The sequence below is a fragment of the Anas acuta genome, chromosome 6 (assembly GCF_963932015.1).
Source record: "Anas acuta chromosome 6, bAnaAcu1.1, whole genome shotgun sequence".
Lineage (NCBI taxonomy): Eukaryota > Metazoa > Chordata > Aves > Anseriformes > Anatidae > Anas > Anas acuta.
Window position 1 is genome coordinate 32,651,324 of NC_088984.1, and position 18,450 is coordinate 32,669,773.

General features: G+C 43.9%; 1 protein-coding gene across 3 annotated transcripts in view; it reads right to left on the minus strand.

Annotated features, from left to right (window-relative positions):
- Positions 1-18,450, minus strand: part of CPS1 (carbamoyl-phosphate synthase 1) — a 177,464-nt gene that overhangs the window by 84,417 nt on the left and 74,597 nt on the right. For all 3 annotated transcript variants that reach the window (XM_068686431.1, XM_068686432.1, XM_068686433.1), the window contains one exon: positions 6,782-6,926. In XM_068686431.1, the coding sequence (XP_068542532.1) occupies positions 6,782-6,904 (123 nt within the window). In that variant the 5' untranslated portion in view covers positions 6,905-6,926. The remainder of the gene's footprint in view (positions 1-6,781; positions 6,927-18,450) is intronic.

The following is an 18,450-nucleotide window of genomic DNA, read 5'->3' on the forward strand; positions in this document are numbered from 1 at the left end:
CAGCATTGAACATTTTGTAACAATCACAGCAAACATTCATCTCCAGCTCTTCTGCAGTTATAAATACTGCACAGATCAATTACTAATGTACTGCAAAATACACTAAAAAAAATCAAACTACACTGCCAAGTAATTGAATTCTGTGCATCTGGGATGGTTTTAGCCTTGCATTTTTTCCTCATTAACGTCAAACATCGAGTCATTCTCAAAAGGTTTAGCCACCACTTTCTGAGCCTTCTTGTATGATTGGATGGGACAGTCAGCAACACCACGATCCTCCCACAGTTATTTATACAATTTTGATGGCCCTAGATCTAGCCCAAATAAGAGTTACAGTTTGGCCAGCCCCCTCATCTCTTTAAAAGCCTCTCACCACAGAAAGCTGCCACACACTGAAGGTGTTACAAAGGAAAAGCATCTGGGTGCCTCAGACTGAGCTTTGGATGGGACTTCTGCCCCTTCTGAAGCCTGCTCAAAATCCAGCCCACATTACCAACACGGGAGAGCGACTGTAAGAACCAGCTTCCCCCAGCCTTGGCTTCAAAAGACAGATCCCTCCCCTCAGCAGAGCAAGTATTTGGAGCCCACCCAAATATCAGCTCCGGTTTCAGGCAAGTCCCACCACCCAGAGCCAGTCGGGTCATCGCGTGAAGCAGCCACAGCTGCAAACACAGCCTGGCAGGATCCTCAACAATGGGGGAATAGCCAGGAAATCTAAAACTCATCTAGCTCCTGAGGGCTAAAATCCAGCACAATTACCATGACCTTCGAGTCTCGCCCTTATCGTGGCAGTTCGCAGGAATCTCCCGCAGACCTCCTGCCCTTCTCTGCACCAGACCAGCAGAGAAATTGTTTCTGCCGAACAGAAGCCCCGCTGTACTATCACAGCCCCTACACAGTGTTCAAGTAATGCAGAGGGATGTCCCTGAGCTACCATAACCTGCCTGCAAGTTCAGCTACAGAAGGGATAGATGTTCAGATGGATCCCCCCTCTCCTTGATTTATTATTCTTAATTAAGAGCTTAGTTTGTTTGTTGAGCATTTCTGAAGCAATTATTCTTGCCTACATATCCAGCAGAGGTGTTACCATATCCCTCAGCTGCCAGCCTACCTTGTCTTTTCAGTTTTGTTTTTAATGTGAAAAGTGATTTACAGGCTATAAAAAAGGCCAATTGGCTCCATCAGGGATTAGCTGGAGAGATTTTCATTTGAAACCAAACCAAAACAACAACAACAACAAAAAAGGCAAGAAATAAACAAATATTCCAGAGTTGCCTCGAGGTCCTTTTGTCTCCACTCCTCAGAAGCATCCCTATGTCGTCTAATACAGATCTCTGCTGTAGTCCCAACTTAAATGTTTCCTCCACACACAGCCCCACTGCAATCCCATTTCTTCCCTACACACCAGAGGCTTGAACTCAGCAGAGGTCCCTGTTCTCCAGAGAGGCTGCAGAGCTCGTGAAGAGTTTAAAGAACAAAGGTGGCTAACAGAAAGGGTGACTGCTGCAAGATTTGGTGCATCTTTCCAAAGCAGCTAGAAGAGTTCGCTGGCTCAGGTCCTGCTTCACTAAGCACTTCACACACAAGGCAAAAGCATTGTGGAAGTTAAAAATAAATAAATAAATGAATTTAGTACTGTAGGGTGCCCTGCTCTAGCAGCCCTTCCCATCTCCAAAATAGATGATAAAGATCTGCTGAATCCAAAAAGTTCTGCAGTGTGATTTGTTTTTTGAAGCGTGTCTGCCATAAACGCCTGTTCTGGGAAGCAAGCAGGTAATATTCTTTCTTTCACACTTGCCTCACAGAGTAAACAGTCAAAGAAGTCAAGTTTTTCCTCTCCAAAGAAATCCCTCAGCTTGTCATGGCGAGGCCAAGCTGAGCCCTGAACGCTGGGCTGCTGCGGAAGATGGATCCCCGGAACAGAGGGCACTGGTGTGTGGCAGGGGAAACGCCTCCTTCCTCAGGCAGGCCACAATTCCACCCAGCACAACACCTCTGGCACACTTCTCAGCACACAGATCAGGCTGGCTGCATAATGGGCAAAGTAGCAACAAGTGCAGAAGCAGCCCAAAGCCACCCGATTTCCAGCACAGCAGAAGGCTGGGGCCAGGGTTGTGTTGCACTCTCTCCAGACCAAATAACCAGCAACAACCTTAGCTAGAAAAATGTCTTCTTGTGCGTACTGCCACCACAGGCTGGAGATCCAGCTGGACATTGCTAACAGTTGGCTTCCTTTGCCAGCATTTTTTTTTCCTCCTTTAAACACATATTTGCTTTTAGCTAAAATTAACAAGTAGAAAGGAACAAAAAAAAAATGAATAAAGAACCAATTCAAGGTCTTGTATATCCCCAAGATGATTCACACTTAGACTACATTCAGGGAGAAGCTTTGGATTAGCTCCATCACTGTCCGTGTCAAAGAGAAAGCAACACCAGAACCACCCCAAAGACACCAGGGCACGATTTCCTACAATTTGAACTCTTAAAACTTCTTAAGGCTGTTCACAACAATGCCACGGATAGTTGTTCCTGACAAAAATCAGAGGGGGAAGGGGAACCAAGACAGGCAAGGCAGCTAGTGGGAGTCGTGAAGCACCCGAGGAAATGAGCATCCCCCTTTTCTCCCCATCTCTGGAGGAATGGGCCCCACTTCACACCCAGCCCTTCACTTTCACCTCCAAAGGGAGAGGAGCGGAATTACGAGTGATCTTTTACCTCCTCACCCCTCTCTGCTTCCCAGTCATTTTCTCAGTTACTTTCCACCTGCCTCAGAACATACTTGAAGCATCCTTTTACACTCATCTAAAATAGTTTCTAAAGCCAGTGCTCAAAAATTTGCTTTCTCTCATTTCTAGCTATATTTTTAGCTTACTCCTGGTGTGTGTGTGTGTGTGTGTTTTTTTTTCCTTTTTTTCTTTTTTATAGCTCTCCCAATCTCCTCCTTACTGAGCCAGCTATACTGTTACAAGCCACCTATTTATTGCTCCTACCGCTCTTTACATCCCCATATAACTACACGGGCCTCAGATGAGCATTAAATGATACGAGCTTCGAGCTACGGTCTCTCTGCCCATTACTGAATTACGAAGAAGCGTGATTACCTTGAAACCAGTGATGCTAAGCAGCCCTACAGAGAGCCCACAGGGGTCTCAGCTCTGCTCCCCATGCCCCCTTCCACCCATGGATGCGCCATCTCTCCTACAGAGCTGACGGATGGGATGCAGCAGGGGAATAGGAACCTCTGAGTCCCCGTACCTCAGACTGCTCATGTACAGTGATGTTTCCTCACATACGCTGAGCTTAACTGGACAGAAAACAGACTTGGAAGAATAAACATTAGGCACTCTACTAAACCTATCACCTCTCCCTCACGTTCTCTAATACTCTACTTAGCTTATACATAGATCAGAAATATGTTTTCATTGCATTTATTTTGCTCCCTAGAATAGCCTACTGAGAAAGAGCAATCAAAGGCAACTAAACACTCATTTAAGCCTACAATAATGCAAGAATAGGATCATTACCTATACTGTCATTAGCCCACACACCCTAATTACTCTGCATTTCAAACCTTCTCCAAATTTCTTACCTCTATCCATTACCCTTAATGATGGCTGAACACCAAACCCAGCCCCTTGTGCCACAAGCCCAGCCAGCCACCTTGCTCCTAGGCAAAGTTAGGCAACAGGTCAGCCTTTTAGGACCACTTATCCTTAAATTCTCCCTCAGGCCTGCTGCTTTACTGCTTGCATATGTATATTAGAGAGTCTCTGACTTCTGCTTCTGTACGTGCCATAGAAGGAGGTGTATGAGCCTTAAAGAAAAGCCCTGAGCAGGAAAGGTTCAACAGTTTGTGTACCAGATGCTGAATTCAAACACACGTGTGGCCCCTGGCAAAGGTGGAGTTAGAAATAAGAACTGAGCTCTCAGATTAAACTACTTGTCAACCCCGTTGCTTTCTGTGAGTTCAAGCGTCCACTTGGGTGGCACAAACTCTTTTAAGCATTAAACTCAAAAAATCAAGTCCAATACGGAAACAGCTTTCCCCAGGGTCAATGCCAAGGCAGAACACAGCACAGAATGCCAGAAAGACACCTTTGGGGCTGGCTGGCTAGCACCACAGCTAGTCACTGTGCAGGTACTCCACCGGACTCAGCTCTTGTAGTGCACATTAGGTCTTGGATACCCTGCAGTAGGTCCTGTCACACACCATGAAATACAAATGGACGCCATGCAGTCTCATGCTTCTGGGGAGGGCATTTGCTATCACTGGCACTGTGGTTAAATAGTTCCCAAGGGTTTCATTGGCCTTGTCTTTTGGTTTTAAAACATATATTCATTCTCCTCACCACTGAAATTGGTGGTGTTGGCTTTGGGCACTCACTTCACGAGCACAGAATTAGGCAGATGCTAGACCAGCTGGTGCTGTAACTCCATCAGAGTAGGGCAGCAATTTTCCATGAGCTTGAAACTTCTTAACTGGGCACCTCAGCATTACAAGGTATGACCTCGTGGGTCTGTCACTGTGCAGTCCTTGAATGAGCGACACAGCATCCACCTAACACATCAATCTGTCATTTAAGATGCCAAATCCAAACTTCACGTCCTAATCCATCAGTAGAAAAACACACATCAGATCCAGCCCGCTACAGATTCCTGCCAGGATTATCCTGGGATGTATAAAGATGGTATCTCATCAAAATCTGAACCAGCAATCCTAACCAGGGGCTACACAGCTTTACCAGCAGAAGACACCTCTTCCTGTAGCAGACTGTTATAGCCACAGGCTGAAGTGCCTTTGAACTCACCTCTCTCTGCATTACAGGGCTTCCAGCTGCTGCACTCTGCAGAACACAGTAGAAGTGACTGAACCAGCTCCAAGCAGCGAGATAGTTATCAAAGGCAAGAGACAAGCAGGGATGGCCTTCCAGCAGAGCTCTTCAGTCCTGCTTAGATGGCTAGACAGTGTCTAAAACCCTTGTGTATCTGCAGGGACTTAAGTGCATCTACATGGACACCTGTTCTGAGAGGCACAACATCAGCATACTGATGCTCTACTCTGTCAGCAGGGATAAACCAAGCTACAAAGTAGGAAACCTGGCCTCCTATACTTCAGACACTGATTTTTGCCAACAGCACCTCTCAGTGCATACACAGTTCCTCTTACCCAGCAACACTGGCAGTAAAAGTGTCTCCATTTTCTCCTGGCCCAGTCCAATTTGAAGCAAAAAACCCAGAGAGGAGAGGTGGCTGGAAGTGTGTTGCTCTGTCACACCAACAGACATTTTCGAGCTCAGTGCTGAGATTTCAAAATGGCACAGAAGCTGGCATCTGCCCTGGGAGAGCTGATGTAAGAAATGGAACTGCCCCACATGAGAGACTGAATTGTCTTAACATGTTTTTGTCAAATCAACATAGCTCCAGCAGCCCGAGGAACTGCAGAAGAACTTGCTTCCCATGTCAGAGACCTACTTCACCTTCAAACAGTGTGGCAGGGGAGACTGGTACCCACGGTGGCTTTACAGTTCCCAAACAGGACTCCTGTTGTAATCACAAGGAGGAAAAACATCCTCCTCAGCCAGATCTGAATTCAGAGGAAGGGGAAGATTACCAAGCTGTGCTTTAAGATGGTGAACGAGGTAGCAGTTCCACGACTGCTGTGCCCTCTCTGGGAGGGGAAGAAGGGTCCAGTAACAAGTACACCAGTCACAAAACAGCCTCTGTCTTTAAAAGCACGAGGCAAAATTGAACTGAGAACTCGCACACTGGAAAAAAGAGATAAGAACAGGGATGCCTCCTTCCTAATTCAGTTTTTCTCTGCAGCCAATTTTTGTTTAAGAAATAATGGGTCTTTTGCCAGAAGCTCAGAGAACTTTTTATTGCAAATCAGTGGCCATGGGACAAGCAAGAGAAACCTGAGTCCTCAGTGGGCAGAAGTGATATTAATCAGTCCTCTACTCCACCAGCCAGCTAAGGTGGCACCCTCTGGGTAATCACAGCCCAAATCTCCCAATGCTTTTCCCCACTACCCACTGAAACATCACTCCTCACGTTGTTAATCCTATTACACCGGTGATCCACAAACAGAAATGTGCAAGAGCCCCTTTTCCATGCAAAGGGCCAAAGCACCTCAAGTCCTGTGGCAAAGAAATTGGCAAAGTCCTAGCTCCCCACTATGCCATGCTGCACCCGCCTGCATTGCACTAGAAAAGCTGCTCAAATGCAGCTTTTGCATTTGAAGAAACCGGGGATGTGAACCAAGGGGTTCAAGCCCCTAAAATCAAGGGCTGATACCATGATGTGTCCAAAAAGAGCCATCTACCTCTCCGATTAAGCTGAGCCAGCTTGGTTTGCAATACACTGAAAATGGATCCCACATAGACCCATTGGGATTGCTCACATGCTTCAAGTGATGCTTGCTTTTAAATACCTAATCGATTCATGAATGACATGGAATGAAAGAATTGCTCTGTTAGCTATCAGTCCTATAGAAAGGTGGGGTGTTTGTAGAGAAAATACTATATAATAATTAACCAAAACCTTGAACTTCCACCTTTTGGTGCTATTTACCGTATAATTTTCATTCCAGACTACACAAAAGTGTTGGCTTATCTAATAGAACTGTTTAGCCAAGCAAACCCCTTGCTTCAGGTTCAGACAAATCTCCTTCAGTTTAGTTTTACATGCCTAGGTAAACCCTGTTATCTGCAGTGAGCTATCTCTCGGCATGTCAAACACCTCTATCAGACCACAGTAGCTCCCTGTTAGCAGTTACTGTTACCTTGATGCTCAACAACCTGGTACCAGTCCTTGAGAAACTCCAGTGATCAGCAGACACTTTGCAAAACTCCAACCTGCCTTTCAAAGTCTTCACCACTTTGCAAGCTGTCAAAATTCTTGTCATCTTGAGAGTTGCTGATGGGTAGCTGAAGTTTCGGGAAAACAAAAGAGTAAAAAAAAAAAAAAAAGTCCACCTGTATGTGTTTCTTCAAGATTTAGTGCAGATAATATGCTCCTGCAGAATGCAGGGGAAGAGAACAGAGAGAGCTGGTGTGCTGGACTGACCGAACAGCACTGACCTCCACCTTCCCATTTATTCTGCCATTAAAAGTCTCTGCTGTAGACCCACCTCCTCCTGCCCCTCCTTGGAGGGGTGCTCGCTTAGAGCCCTTGCAACACTTTTCTTTAGGTCTGTCTGTGAGCAGGGGTTGCGTCATAGGCCAGGTACAAGCTTCACCTACTGGAAGACAGCAAAGCTTGCTGAGAAACTGCACCCACAGCAATGAAGACAGTCCTCACACACCAGAACTCACACCTTATACCTTGGTAAGAGACCAAGAACCTGTAACAGCCTGTGATCTGTGCGAATTCGGAGTCTCTCTCCATAGTGTGCTTCCAACATGTGACCTGGGGTCCACCGTTAGTTAGTGGGACAGCCTGGGGCTGTCCAGTTCTTGTACTGGAAGATGGAGAACAGGAAGACTAAGTCCTGCAGAAAGCTGGAGTCTTTTTATTTTGAGTACACAGTCACCAGCAGCCCCAGCGCAGGTCCCAAAGTACTGCCCCCTCTCCCCAAGAAAATGAAAAAGACATCAATGGGAAAAACAAACAGCTGCAACAGGAAAACACCTTTTGGCAAAATGCTACTGGACAATAGCTGAAATAAGGCAAAATGTTCCATCTCCTAGCTGACCGCAGGCCTTTGTAACTATCATAGTTCCTATGACCCTACACTGCAGTCTTCAGAATCATGGTCATCATTAGCCAGAGAGGAAAATGCCTAATGAAGACAAAGGCTAGGGGAGAAGCATGCACATTATTATTTTTTATGAACTAAAATGGAGCACCATCTTCTGAAACCCCACTGATTGAAGCTTCAATTAGCACAGAGCAAGAAAAAAAAAAAAAAGCTTTTTCTTTTGCATTTTTTTTTCAGCCAGACATATACTGCTTTAAGGATTTAGGAAACCTTTTTTCATCACTGACAGTACCAACTAGGACTTCTCTGTACACAGCTGAGATTAGCCTGAGCTGATGCCAGCATCACTTGAAAGCATTTCCTGCACAGCTCGTTGCAGCACCAAGCTGCACCATGGCATACAGAATAAGAGACAGAGAGAGGACCATAGGCTTGGGTGCCCTCTGTGATGGAGAGCATACTGGAGACTCGGACGAGAAAAGCATAGGAAAAGCCTGAATCCAGACGATGGAAAGAGACGGACAGAATATAGTTGAAGACAGACCGTAGAAGACTTCAGATTTACCATGAGCTTCGCAAGTGTGCAGAGCTCAGAGAAGCAAGCCAACAATGTTTCCTGGGGACTAGAGCATAGTTTAGGAAAGAAACTTTATTCCAACAGGAAGATACCTGACAATTGTTCCGACTCATAGAAGAAGCTTGAGAGACGTGGAAACATTGAATTTACTTCTTTAGCAAAGATCTATGGGGAATTGTTTTTTTGCTAAATAGTCCTCTGCATGCCTGGCTCTAGCCTGTGGTGATCCAGGCTGGAGACGCACATGGGAGAATGGATGTACAAAGAGCAGAGGTACGGCTGTAAGTGAATGGACTGCAAAGACACCCTGCACAAGAGAAGTCAGCTTAATATCCAAACACACGTGCATTCACACATGCAATTCAGAAACTAGTTTTCCTTTAAAGCCACAATTCACGTCACGTTGGCTTTATGCTGCTACACACGGTGTTTGGAAGGTTACGATCACTGCCCTTTGTTATGGCGATACCAAACACTAATCCTGCACTCCCTTTTTACCAGCAGAGAAGTCACACTGAGCACCAGGTACACATGGATTTGAGCCAGAATCAGCCCATGCTACTAGTTTAAACACCCTGACTGCCAATTCCTCACTTTCTCCTTCCACCACAGGAGCTTTAATGCAGGTGCACGAGGCAGACAGATCGAGCTAAAAAGCTCCTTCCTTTTGTTGTGAGGCCGTTCATGAAACAGAGGGATGGGAGTGAGCAGAAAAAGGACACAGCAGCACCTTTTGGCAGGTGAAAACAGCTGTAAGACCACATCATGAACTGGGTTCAATATGTCAGGGATCTGCAGTACACGCTCAGATCTCTTGTGGCAGCCGTATATTATAGGTGAAGTGCTGTATGGGGGAACAACAGCCAAAAAAAATACCTCCCTTTATCACCTCCACAGCAAGGATGCCACATTCCCTACTGCTATGGGTTCTACCCTGCTGTTTTTCCCTTTTGTCAACCATGTTGTATGAGAATTGATTGATAAAGCCCACCTCAGACCTTATGAGATCAGAAAGGTTATTCCTTCAGTGCAAGAACCATGTTCCAAAGCTTCCACCACCAACGCAAGGCAAAAGGAACTTCTACCAAAACCAGGAAAAAGCATGCAAGCCATATATACCTCACTGCCAGCGCACTAAAAAGAAATTAATTTACTGGCCTTAGAGTCAACAGTTTACGTATTAGGTATTCCCAACAGAAGCCTCAGTTCAGAAAAGCCTGTCAATGTACAAGCAGGCCTTCTGTGGCTACAGATCTTAAATATGTGCTGCATTTAACAAATACCTTCTGTAGAGGTTGAGCTGATGGTAAAAAAACAAACAAAAAACAAACAAACAAACAAACAAACAAGTAGATGAGTGGAGAAAGGAAAACAGAGACCAATGGTTTTACTGGAAATGCAACCAGAGCACATAGGCTTTAAACTTGCCTGCCAGTACATGACTCGAATTTGTATCATCTCTTCAGGAAATGAAGCTTGGACAGGGGCTGTGGAGGAAGGACACATATCAGAGAAGCCAGGAATGTAAAGCCATGAAGGCAGATGATCACTCAGACAAGAACAGCTCGGATGCTAGGAAATTACATTAAAAAGTAAACAAAAGTCAGGCTTCCTAACCATTGGATTTATTTGGCATAGCTGTTTAGAGAAAGGCAGACTGCATTTTGTTTCAAATTCACTTGTTCTATACCCTACACAGATAGGGAATAGGGCAGAGAGAGGAAAGTGCTCATTAAAATGAAGGTTTTTTCTTACTGTTTACAAGTGAAAAACACCAGAAATGAAATTCATCATACAGTACCACTGTACCGTAAAATCAAAGTCAATGGTCTGTAGCTTTGTAAATCCCCAAGGCTAAGATATTCAAAGAAAACTAAGTGCCTACGCTTTCAGAGGCTTAAAACCAACTGCCTGATTTTCAGAAAAGAAGTGCTCAGCCAGTATTTGAGGCCCTGCTTAGGTGGCACCCCAAAAAGGGAGCTCCTGAAGCTGCTCGTCCCAGCTGGGAAGCTCTGCTAGAAGCCACCGAGCTCTGCAGGACTTCCATGCTGCAGGCGCTTATCTCCTGGAGAGTAGGAAGTGTCTGGTAAAGGAAAGGGAAGAACTTGTCACCAGGCCAAATTAAACAGCCCTCCATGGAGGGAAATGCTGCAAGCCTGCCATTTTGCAACGCTCCCTGCAGCAGAAGTAGCAACAGATCACATCAGGCCTGGCATCACGGTGGCAGACGTTGGCAATGGGAAACAGGAGTAGCTTGCCCTCTGTAATTTTGTTTGTGCCCATCAGGGGACATCCCTTGCTGTGGCTTAGCACTGTTTTATTCCACACCGGCTTAGTGCTTTGCAGTAAACCCATGAGCAGGAGAGCAGCAAGACACTTCTGCACAGCCACCACCACAGGGATGTGCAGGGACAGCCCACTGCTTTCTTCTGGAAGAACTCAGAGGAAGTTCTCCAAATGCATGGAGATTCCTAATGCTGAAAGGACAAATTTGGATTACGACTCTGAAAACGAAGGCAGGGTAATTTTATGAATTCCTACATTTTGAGCAACTTTTCAAGTCTGTGACAGAAGGGGAAAAAAGCTGAGACTCTCCAGACTGTACCTGGCCCAGCAATTACCACACACTCCCCACCCAAAGTTAGCAATTTCTAGCTGCCTTCACAGAACCCAGTAAAGGATCTATCCACACATCCACGTCAACTTTTACAGCCATCACAATAACAAGACTGTCCTTTCCAAGTTCTCTGTAAAATAAGTAAATAAATAAACCCCCAGCCCGTTCTGTTCTTACTGGAAGACAGGAGATCAGAGCTCATTTGTAGGCACGCTGGCCCAGCTCCACACCAGTGCAAGTCCCAGGTAACTGCCTCCAACTCAGCAGAGCTCTGGTGGCACAGATCTCCCCTGGATTGGGATCAGTGGAAAAAGCAGCCCACAGGAATTGCTTGGACTTCCTTCCTTGCAGCTGAGATCAGAGGGGAGGTTTTTTCCAAGTGTCCTTCAGACGCTTTTGAAAATCTCCCCAGCCATCTGTCAGGCCATGTTTGATTTCTGACCACCCTGCCTTGCCCTGACTAAAACACACTCCAGAAATCGTGAGGGGAAAAGCAGAGTAGTTGAAGGTGGCAGCAAAACTGAAATTCTCTGCTGCCACAGGGAACAAGACAAATGCTCTCCTTTCCCTCAGCTAGCAGAAGTGATTTGGAAATGCTGCCTTCCATTTCAAGGGAAGGTCCAATTGCTTCCCAAGGAACTTGGAGGAAAAGTTTCAAAAGCACGGGAATTAAGCTAACGTCCCCATCCATTTTCTTATCAGGTGTTTATCAAACAAGATCAGTGCAGTGGATGCAACACTAAGTTTAAGATGGGTAACATTTGTTTCCCCCACAACATACTGCTAACAGCTCTATCAAACCCATTACCTCAGAAACCACAACTTTTTATTTTTGGTATAGCAGAGGGGGGAAATAACCTAAAATGATCTTGTTCCCTTACAAATGAACTAAGAGCATCCAGACATCCCTTGTCACCTGTTCCTCTTGGACTGCTGCAGGAGAGAAAGCGTGCTCAGTCACACCTGCAGATCTGCTGCTCTCAGCCTATCTCAGATCAAATGAAGCATTTCAAGCAAAACCCACAATGTTTAAAAACCACAGTAATTGTGATGCAAAGTGCCACAAGCCAAGAATTTCAAAATTAGGGCTGATCTTCACCAGAGTGTATGAAGAGAAGCTGAAAGGAATAAGAATCAAATACACGCCTTACCCCTTGGCTCTCTTGACTTCTGTTATTTAAGCCACAGCCAGAATGTTTTTCCCCCATGTAGGTGTTTTTTTTTTTTTTTTTTTTTTTTTTCAGACAAGGTCTGGGGAAAATATCATCTTAAAATTTAATGGCAGAAGTTCACAGTAGATCAAAAGAAAACCTTCAGATCTGGGAGCTGCATTCTGATTCACCCTTCCCAACTCACCAGATGTTTTTTCTTTTTCCTGAAGTCCAGCCATACAGTATCAGTTTGTTATTAGAGAACTTAAGCCCTCATAGAAGAGGTAAAAATTTGTTTGTAGATGTGATAAAGAATTTTGGGACAGTTCCAACCACAGCGTAGAAGATTAATTAAAAAAAAGTTACATCTCAAATGATTGCACATTCAAGTCTTGCCAGATCCTCTTTTTTTCTAGACAAAAATCCTGCATTAGCAGAAGCTGACGATTTTATATACTCGTTCAGGATCTCTGCACAGATAGAAATACCAACTATATCCTCTGCCTGCACAGAATGACCGTCTAGAACTTGCACATGGTGATTCAAGTTTTGTGGAAGCATCAGGCCTCTGCAACACCTAGGACCTGACAGCTCCTGACAACTGGTCCTTCGACAGAAGTTAATACATACAGATTAAAAAGAGAGATGAAAGTCTGGCTGTAGCAATTCCTCTTCCATTTCAGTGGCATCTTGAGCAACCAGCACACACTGAAGCCTGTGTGCTCTCTTATTGTTTCAGAGTGCCTTCATGTGGCATAAAAAATTGATAACCATTGCCTTTGCTTGCCTAACTTAGTGACAAGTCAAACAAAGCTTATTAAAATTCCACCTGCTTGTTCCTCAGAGATGGAGAGAATGACAGTTATCCAAAAAGCCAAACATTGCTGACTGTTGACCTTTCTTTTACTTATTATCCTACCATTGACCTGACTGCATTTGGGTAAACTGTGAGCCTTCCTTGCACTATTCCAGTTTCAGCAGAGCAGAGAGTGGATGCAACAACAGCCCAAATAACCTAGGACTCTCTTGAAACTTTACTCTTCCCTGAGTTTCCTAAAGACAACCAAACTAACTCTAAATTGATTTAAAAAAATCAGGAATTTACAGAAACCGTGATGATTTATATTTCTGAGTTGGAAACAATTCCAGGCATTAAGAAAATCAAGAACAGGAATTAAAAAGGGACTGCCCCTACACCTGGCTTCCCACCATGTCCTTCCAGCTGCACTCTTGCTTGTGGGTTGTTTTCCAGCTACCCCATTCTGTTGTTGTGCTGCTGCAAACTGACCTGTCCTCTCCCTAATCCTTTCAGCCCCTGAGACCTGGATTTTTGCTCTCTGCTTCCTTCTGCAGTTTCTCTGCACAAGTAACCTTCTTCCAGCTACTTCATGGGACCCTCCAGACCACCACACTTTATTTTATTTTTTTATGGGCATTGAAAGCTGCTTTCCCTTGAGCACACTTCATGGTTGGACTAGATGATATTAGAGGTCTTTCCCAACTAAATGGTCCTGTGAGTCAGAGGAAAAAAGTCTGCCTCCCTGTCTGCAGGAATTCAGTTTCCCCAGATACTTCCCACTTACAGGAACACGACACAAAGTAAAAATGAACAAATGAGTTGTTGCCATTTTTTTTTTTGGACTTCGCCTGCATAGTGATGGCCTTGGTGCTTTACAGCACACTTCTGTAATTCCTCAAAAATCTCTGTGATCCCTCTGATCTGTTAATCAATAACACATCAGCCTGACAGGGCAGCTGATGTCTTACTTTACGAATAAGCATGCTGCCTTCACCAGGTCTAGTCTTTAAAGCCATGTATGACTTTGTAAGCACAGCAGCATTTAACCATAAACTTTTAAATACAGCTTTTCACCCACCAGATTAAAACGCATCAGGGCACCATCCTCTGCAGTCCTCCACAAGTCCACTTCATTGTTTCCTCATGACAAGTGTTTTACCTCGTGAGAGTTTCAAAAAATCTGTTCTGCTCTTTTCAGTTGAGTGTCTCTGAGAAAGGCCCTCCTGTTGAAGAAAAGCAGCTACTAAATAACATGGTTGAGTAAAAACTGTTAGGGAGAACCATCTGGAAAAATCTTACTCCTAGCCATCATAACGATAGCAAGTTCAGATCAGCTACATGATCAGGTGTTTAATTTTTGTTTGCCTTTTTATACCTTTACTCTCATTTATTTCCTATCATCTGTATTTACTAGCAAAAGAAAGCTAAATATAGAGAGAACAAAAGGGCAGTTTACCTGCTTCCAAAGACAAAGATGTAAAGCTTTTATTGACAGCTGTAACTGGCTTGTACAAGTTCACCAGCAGAACTGACTCCCACCTTTTCCCCTTGTTTTCATATTCATTTTATTTTATGCTTTTCCCTGCAAGGACAGACTCCGACCACCCGTCTCTGCTGAGCAGACCTTGCACGAGAAATGGCAGGAAACCTACTGAAGCGTAACAGCTCAATGCAGAAGGGAATACTCAATATGAAAGAGTGCAAAATCCACTTTTAATAGCACAAAGAAATCTTATTCCTAAATCCCAATCCTGCAGTTCTCACTGACAACAACATGTGTGTCTGAGTGAAGGAGAACTTACAGAGCCGAGCCTTGAGACAACTTACATTAATGGAAAACACAACGTGCAATTATTCTTTCAATAAGATGCACGAAGATCAGGTTGGCAAGTGTTTGAGATACAGTGCAAAATTCAGCTCGTTTTTCCTCATAGGTCTTTGCCTCAGATGCCTTAGTCTGAGGAAAACAGGGATACCTTCATACTTTTGGATGGAAAACACAGCAACTATAACTCAAACCATATTTCTTGTTCTGACTGAAAGTTTGGGAACCCAAAAAAAATAGCAACAACAACAAATGTTTAAAAGGGAACTGTCACATTTCATTAAAATCAGATTTTGGACAAGCAGTTATTTGAACTTCTGCTGAACTTCTTTTCTTTTCTAATGGAGAAACATAATTTTCCTTTTAAATTAAAATTTTCCTTCCATTTTTTGTTTACAAAATAGAAACCAAAAAAGCAAATTAAGAAATAAATGAAAATTTTGATTTTTTTTTAAACAAAACAAACAACAACAACAAAAAAAAAAAAACCTGACGTGTCAAAAAGCATCAGAACCAACCTGGAATGCAGTTCCACTTCTCTTCAAAAATATTGGTTTGGCCTAGCTGGCAGCAGGTAGTAACCTAGGTCTGCAAGGTAAACAGCTCTGGAAATGTACTCTCATGGCCAATGCACGGTTTCACAACATGAAGGAAATGTGCCTCCAAATAACCAAAGTATCCAGGAGCAGCTGCAAATAGGAAAGGGATTCAGGACACAGTCATTGATCACCAGGGCCCTGTGACACTTTCACTTAACATCTTACGTGATGCTTTTAAACAACAACAAAGACTTCTGACTTTGTAAAAGGAAAAACAAAACTGTGACAAAATAATTGAAAATCTCAAATCAAAATCACATAAAGAGACAGCTTTAACAAAACAATAAAGGGTAAATTTCTTGTTAACTGCACCCACCATGGCACCTCTCTTCTTTTCCACATTTTGCATACAAGCTGTGATCCAGACAGCTTCTGACCGGGAAGATTTATATAATGCTCGACAACAAGACTGTTATATCTATTCTCAGGTTAGAGAAAATCCATTTTCAAGGAGATTAAACTTTTCTTTCAGGCTTGAGTATCTCAGGGCGTGCTGATCTGCTGTCTGGAATATGGAGTCTATGCCTCACCCAAACTCAGAAGATAAGGCTCTTATCTTCAGCAAGAGAAAAAGAATCAAAGTCTTGAAAATGGGTCGAATTCCATTGCCACTGGGATTAGCAGCTCCTTTTAGATCAGCTGACTTGGAAAAAAATAAAGAAAACCCTTAGAGCGTCTGAAATTATTCCAAAAGGCCAGCTTCAGAAAACCCTTACTTTGCTAAAAGTGAGGGCATCCAGAAGAGAAGGTAATAATGACCATACAAAGTTCAGTTTGCTCCCAGCGCCCGGCTGAGCACCACACCTCAAACACAACTCTTATTTTCATGGCAATACAACTAAGGGAGCCCAGCTCCAGGAGCCCTACAGGCACCCAGACAGGAGTCCTGCAGCATCTGACTTCAGTCCAGAGCTGAACTCAACTTACTGGATGATGTTTGGAGCCCACAAGATTTGTCCTTCCCTGACATTTTGTAAAAAGACATTTTTACAGATGAGGGCCAGGATTCGGAGTCATCCCTTTTCCCTTGTGGTTACAGAGACTCAGCCACTCCACCAGCTTGCTCCCACGGATCACTAAAAAGGCCAAACTGGCTTTAAGAAATAGGAACAAATCAAAAGGGCTGCACAAACACCGTCTCCCCTGCGCTACTCATTCTTCACCCAGTTTAAAAATAACATGACCTTACAACGCAAGATTAGCTACATTTGCTCAAGATCCGTGCTATGCTCGCTGCCTTCTGTGGCTGTCCCATCAGGGGTGAATATTTGATAGGTTATCATACCCCGATGTTTGCTCCAGGAAAGGAAAACAAAACTGCCATGCCCTTGATTAGACTGTAAATAAATAGATTTTTATCTAGAATAAAGGCCACAATGTAAACAGTCCCTTAGCTGCTGATTTATGCACTCAAAATTTTGTACTTGCATTCACACCAGCACACACTGTGGGACAACACGGGACAATTTTTTTTTGTTTGTTTGTTTTTGTTTTTTTTGACTTGATAATCGTTTTTCCCCAATTAAATAGAACTTCACTGAAACCAAAACTTTTCTGACCAAATTGTTTTCATGGACATTTTGATGTGGGACAGACCGCTCAGTACTACCTCAAGGTGGACACCTACAGAGGACGTTGGCAAGGCCCTTCACTACCAGCTCCTGGGGCTGGGACCTCAGGACTCTGGAGGACCCAATAGGGAAGCCAGGAATTGAGAAGAGCAAGCAAGCATCCATCAGAAGAGAGAAGCACCAGATCAGAAGGTCACAGACGGACACGTTTCCTGGAACAACAGGGCTTTGTGACCAGCTCTGAAATCCAATTCATGGGTACTGCTACTGCTAGGACAGTTATATTGCTATATTGCTTATTTAACCTAACTCATTCTAAGCAGGAAATACTCTGCTATTAATAGTTTTAATATTTCTTTTACTGCAACAAATGTCATGCAATAAGATACAGAAAGCTTTCCACAAAATGTTTCTTCCCAAAGTTGAACGGCTTAAGAGTCATTTAATCTTCCCTTTTAGAAATAGTTACTCTTTGAAAAGGAAATACACATCATCTCTCCAGCCTAGTTTCATATCTTTGGTTTTTTTTTTTTTCCTCTCTTTTACCCCCTTTAGCATCCAGGCAGTGATGGATGTTCCTGGGTTTGGTAGGAGCACAAGTTAACATTTCATAGGTGTTATTTAACGTGGCCTTGGCCTCTCACCATATATATAGCATCCCTGATCAATCAGCATTTGCCTTGTTGCTTCATGCCTGGTGCTCCAGACTGGAAGGATTTGCAAAATTGTTGGGTTTTTTTGACTGATTTTTTTTTTTTTAATTCTTCTTGTTTCTACTCCCTCCCCCTTCCTATGGTTACCCTGGGAGAGGAAAAAAAAGCTAAAAAGCTTCAAATGCTGCACACAGGGCTATGCATTGAAGCATTTGCTTCAACTTACAGATAAATAAGCACTAAGCAGATACATTTGCTCGAGGTTGGCTCTCTTTAAACAGGACAGCAAACTTAGGCGATACGGATCTATAATGCCATTGAGCAGAGAAGGAAAGAAGGAACACGATTTTGACAAACTGGAAAATGTTTTTTAAGAGCAGAAGAGCAAAGAAGTTTGAAAAAATAACTGATGCTCTCAAGTAAGCTTTCAGGACTTTAACCCAAGAACCCCAATTCTGTCTATTCAGCTAATATCTTTATAATAGTGAAGAAACTTGAAGGGTAAGGGAATTAATTGTGTAATGGCATCATCATCCATGGGGACAAGAGACACTGGGGTGTCCTTGTCACTCCTTTCACTCTGGCACTAAGAAATGTTCAGCAGGATTTAAATTAACCACCCCATGGGAAGAAACCCATTTTATACCCAAAGGCAGCAGGGTCCTAGCTCTTTGTTCATTTGAGGCAGGCAGGATCTGAAATCCTCAACCATGTCGTCTCGTTCACCTTCAGGACAGACAAAGCAGATGATCACAGAGCACAACTAGGGAACGCCAGTCCCAACTCATAAGGCTGAAGCAGCACAGTGCCTTTTCTCCCTCCGAGCACACAGAGCTCCCCGCACAAGAGCACAGCAACTCCTTCCACAGAGCTGGAGACATCGAAGAGGCCCACCTGTTAATGCTCCCCCAACAGCCACCTGAACTCCTGACACAGCCACTCCTGACAGTATCAACACG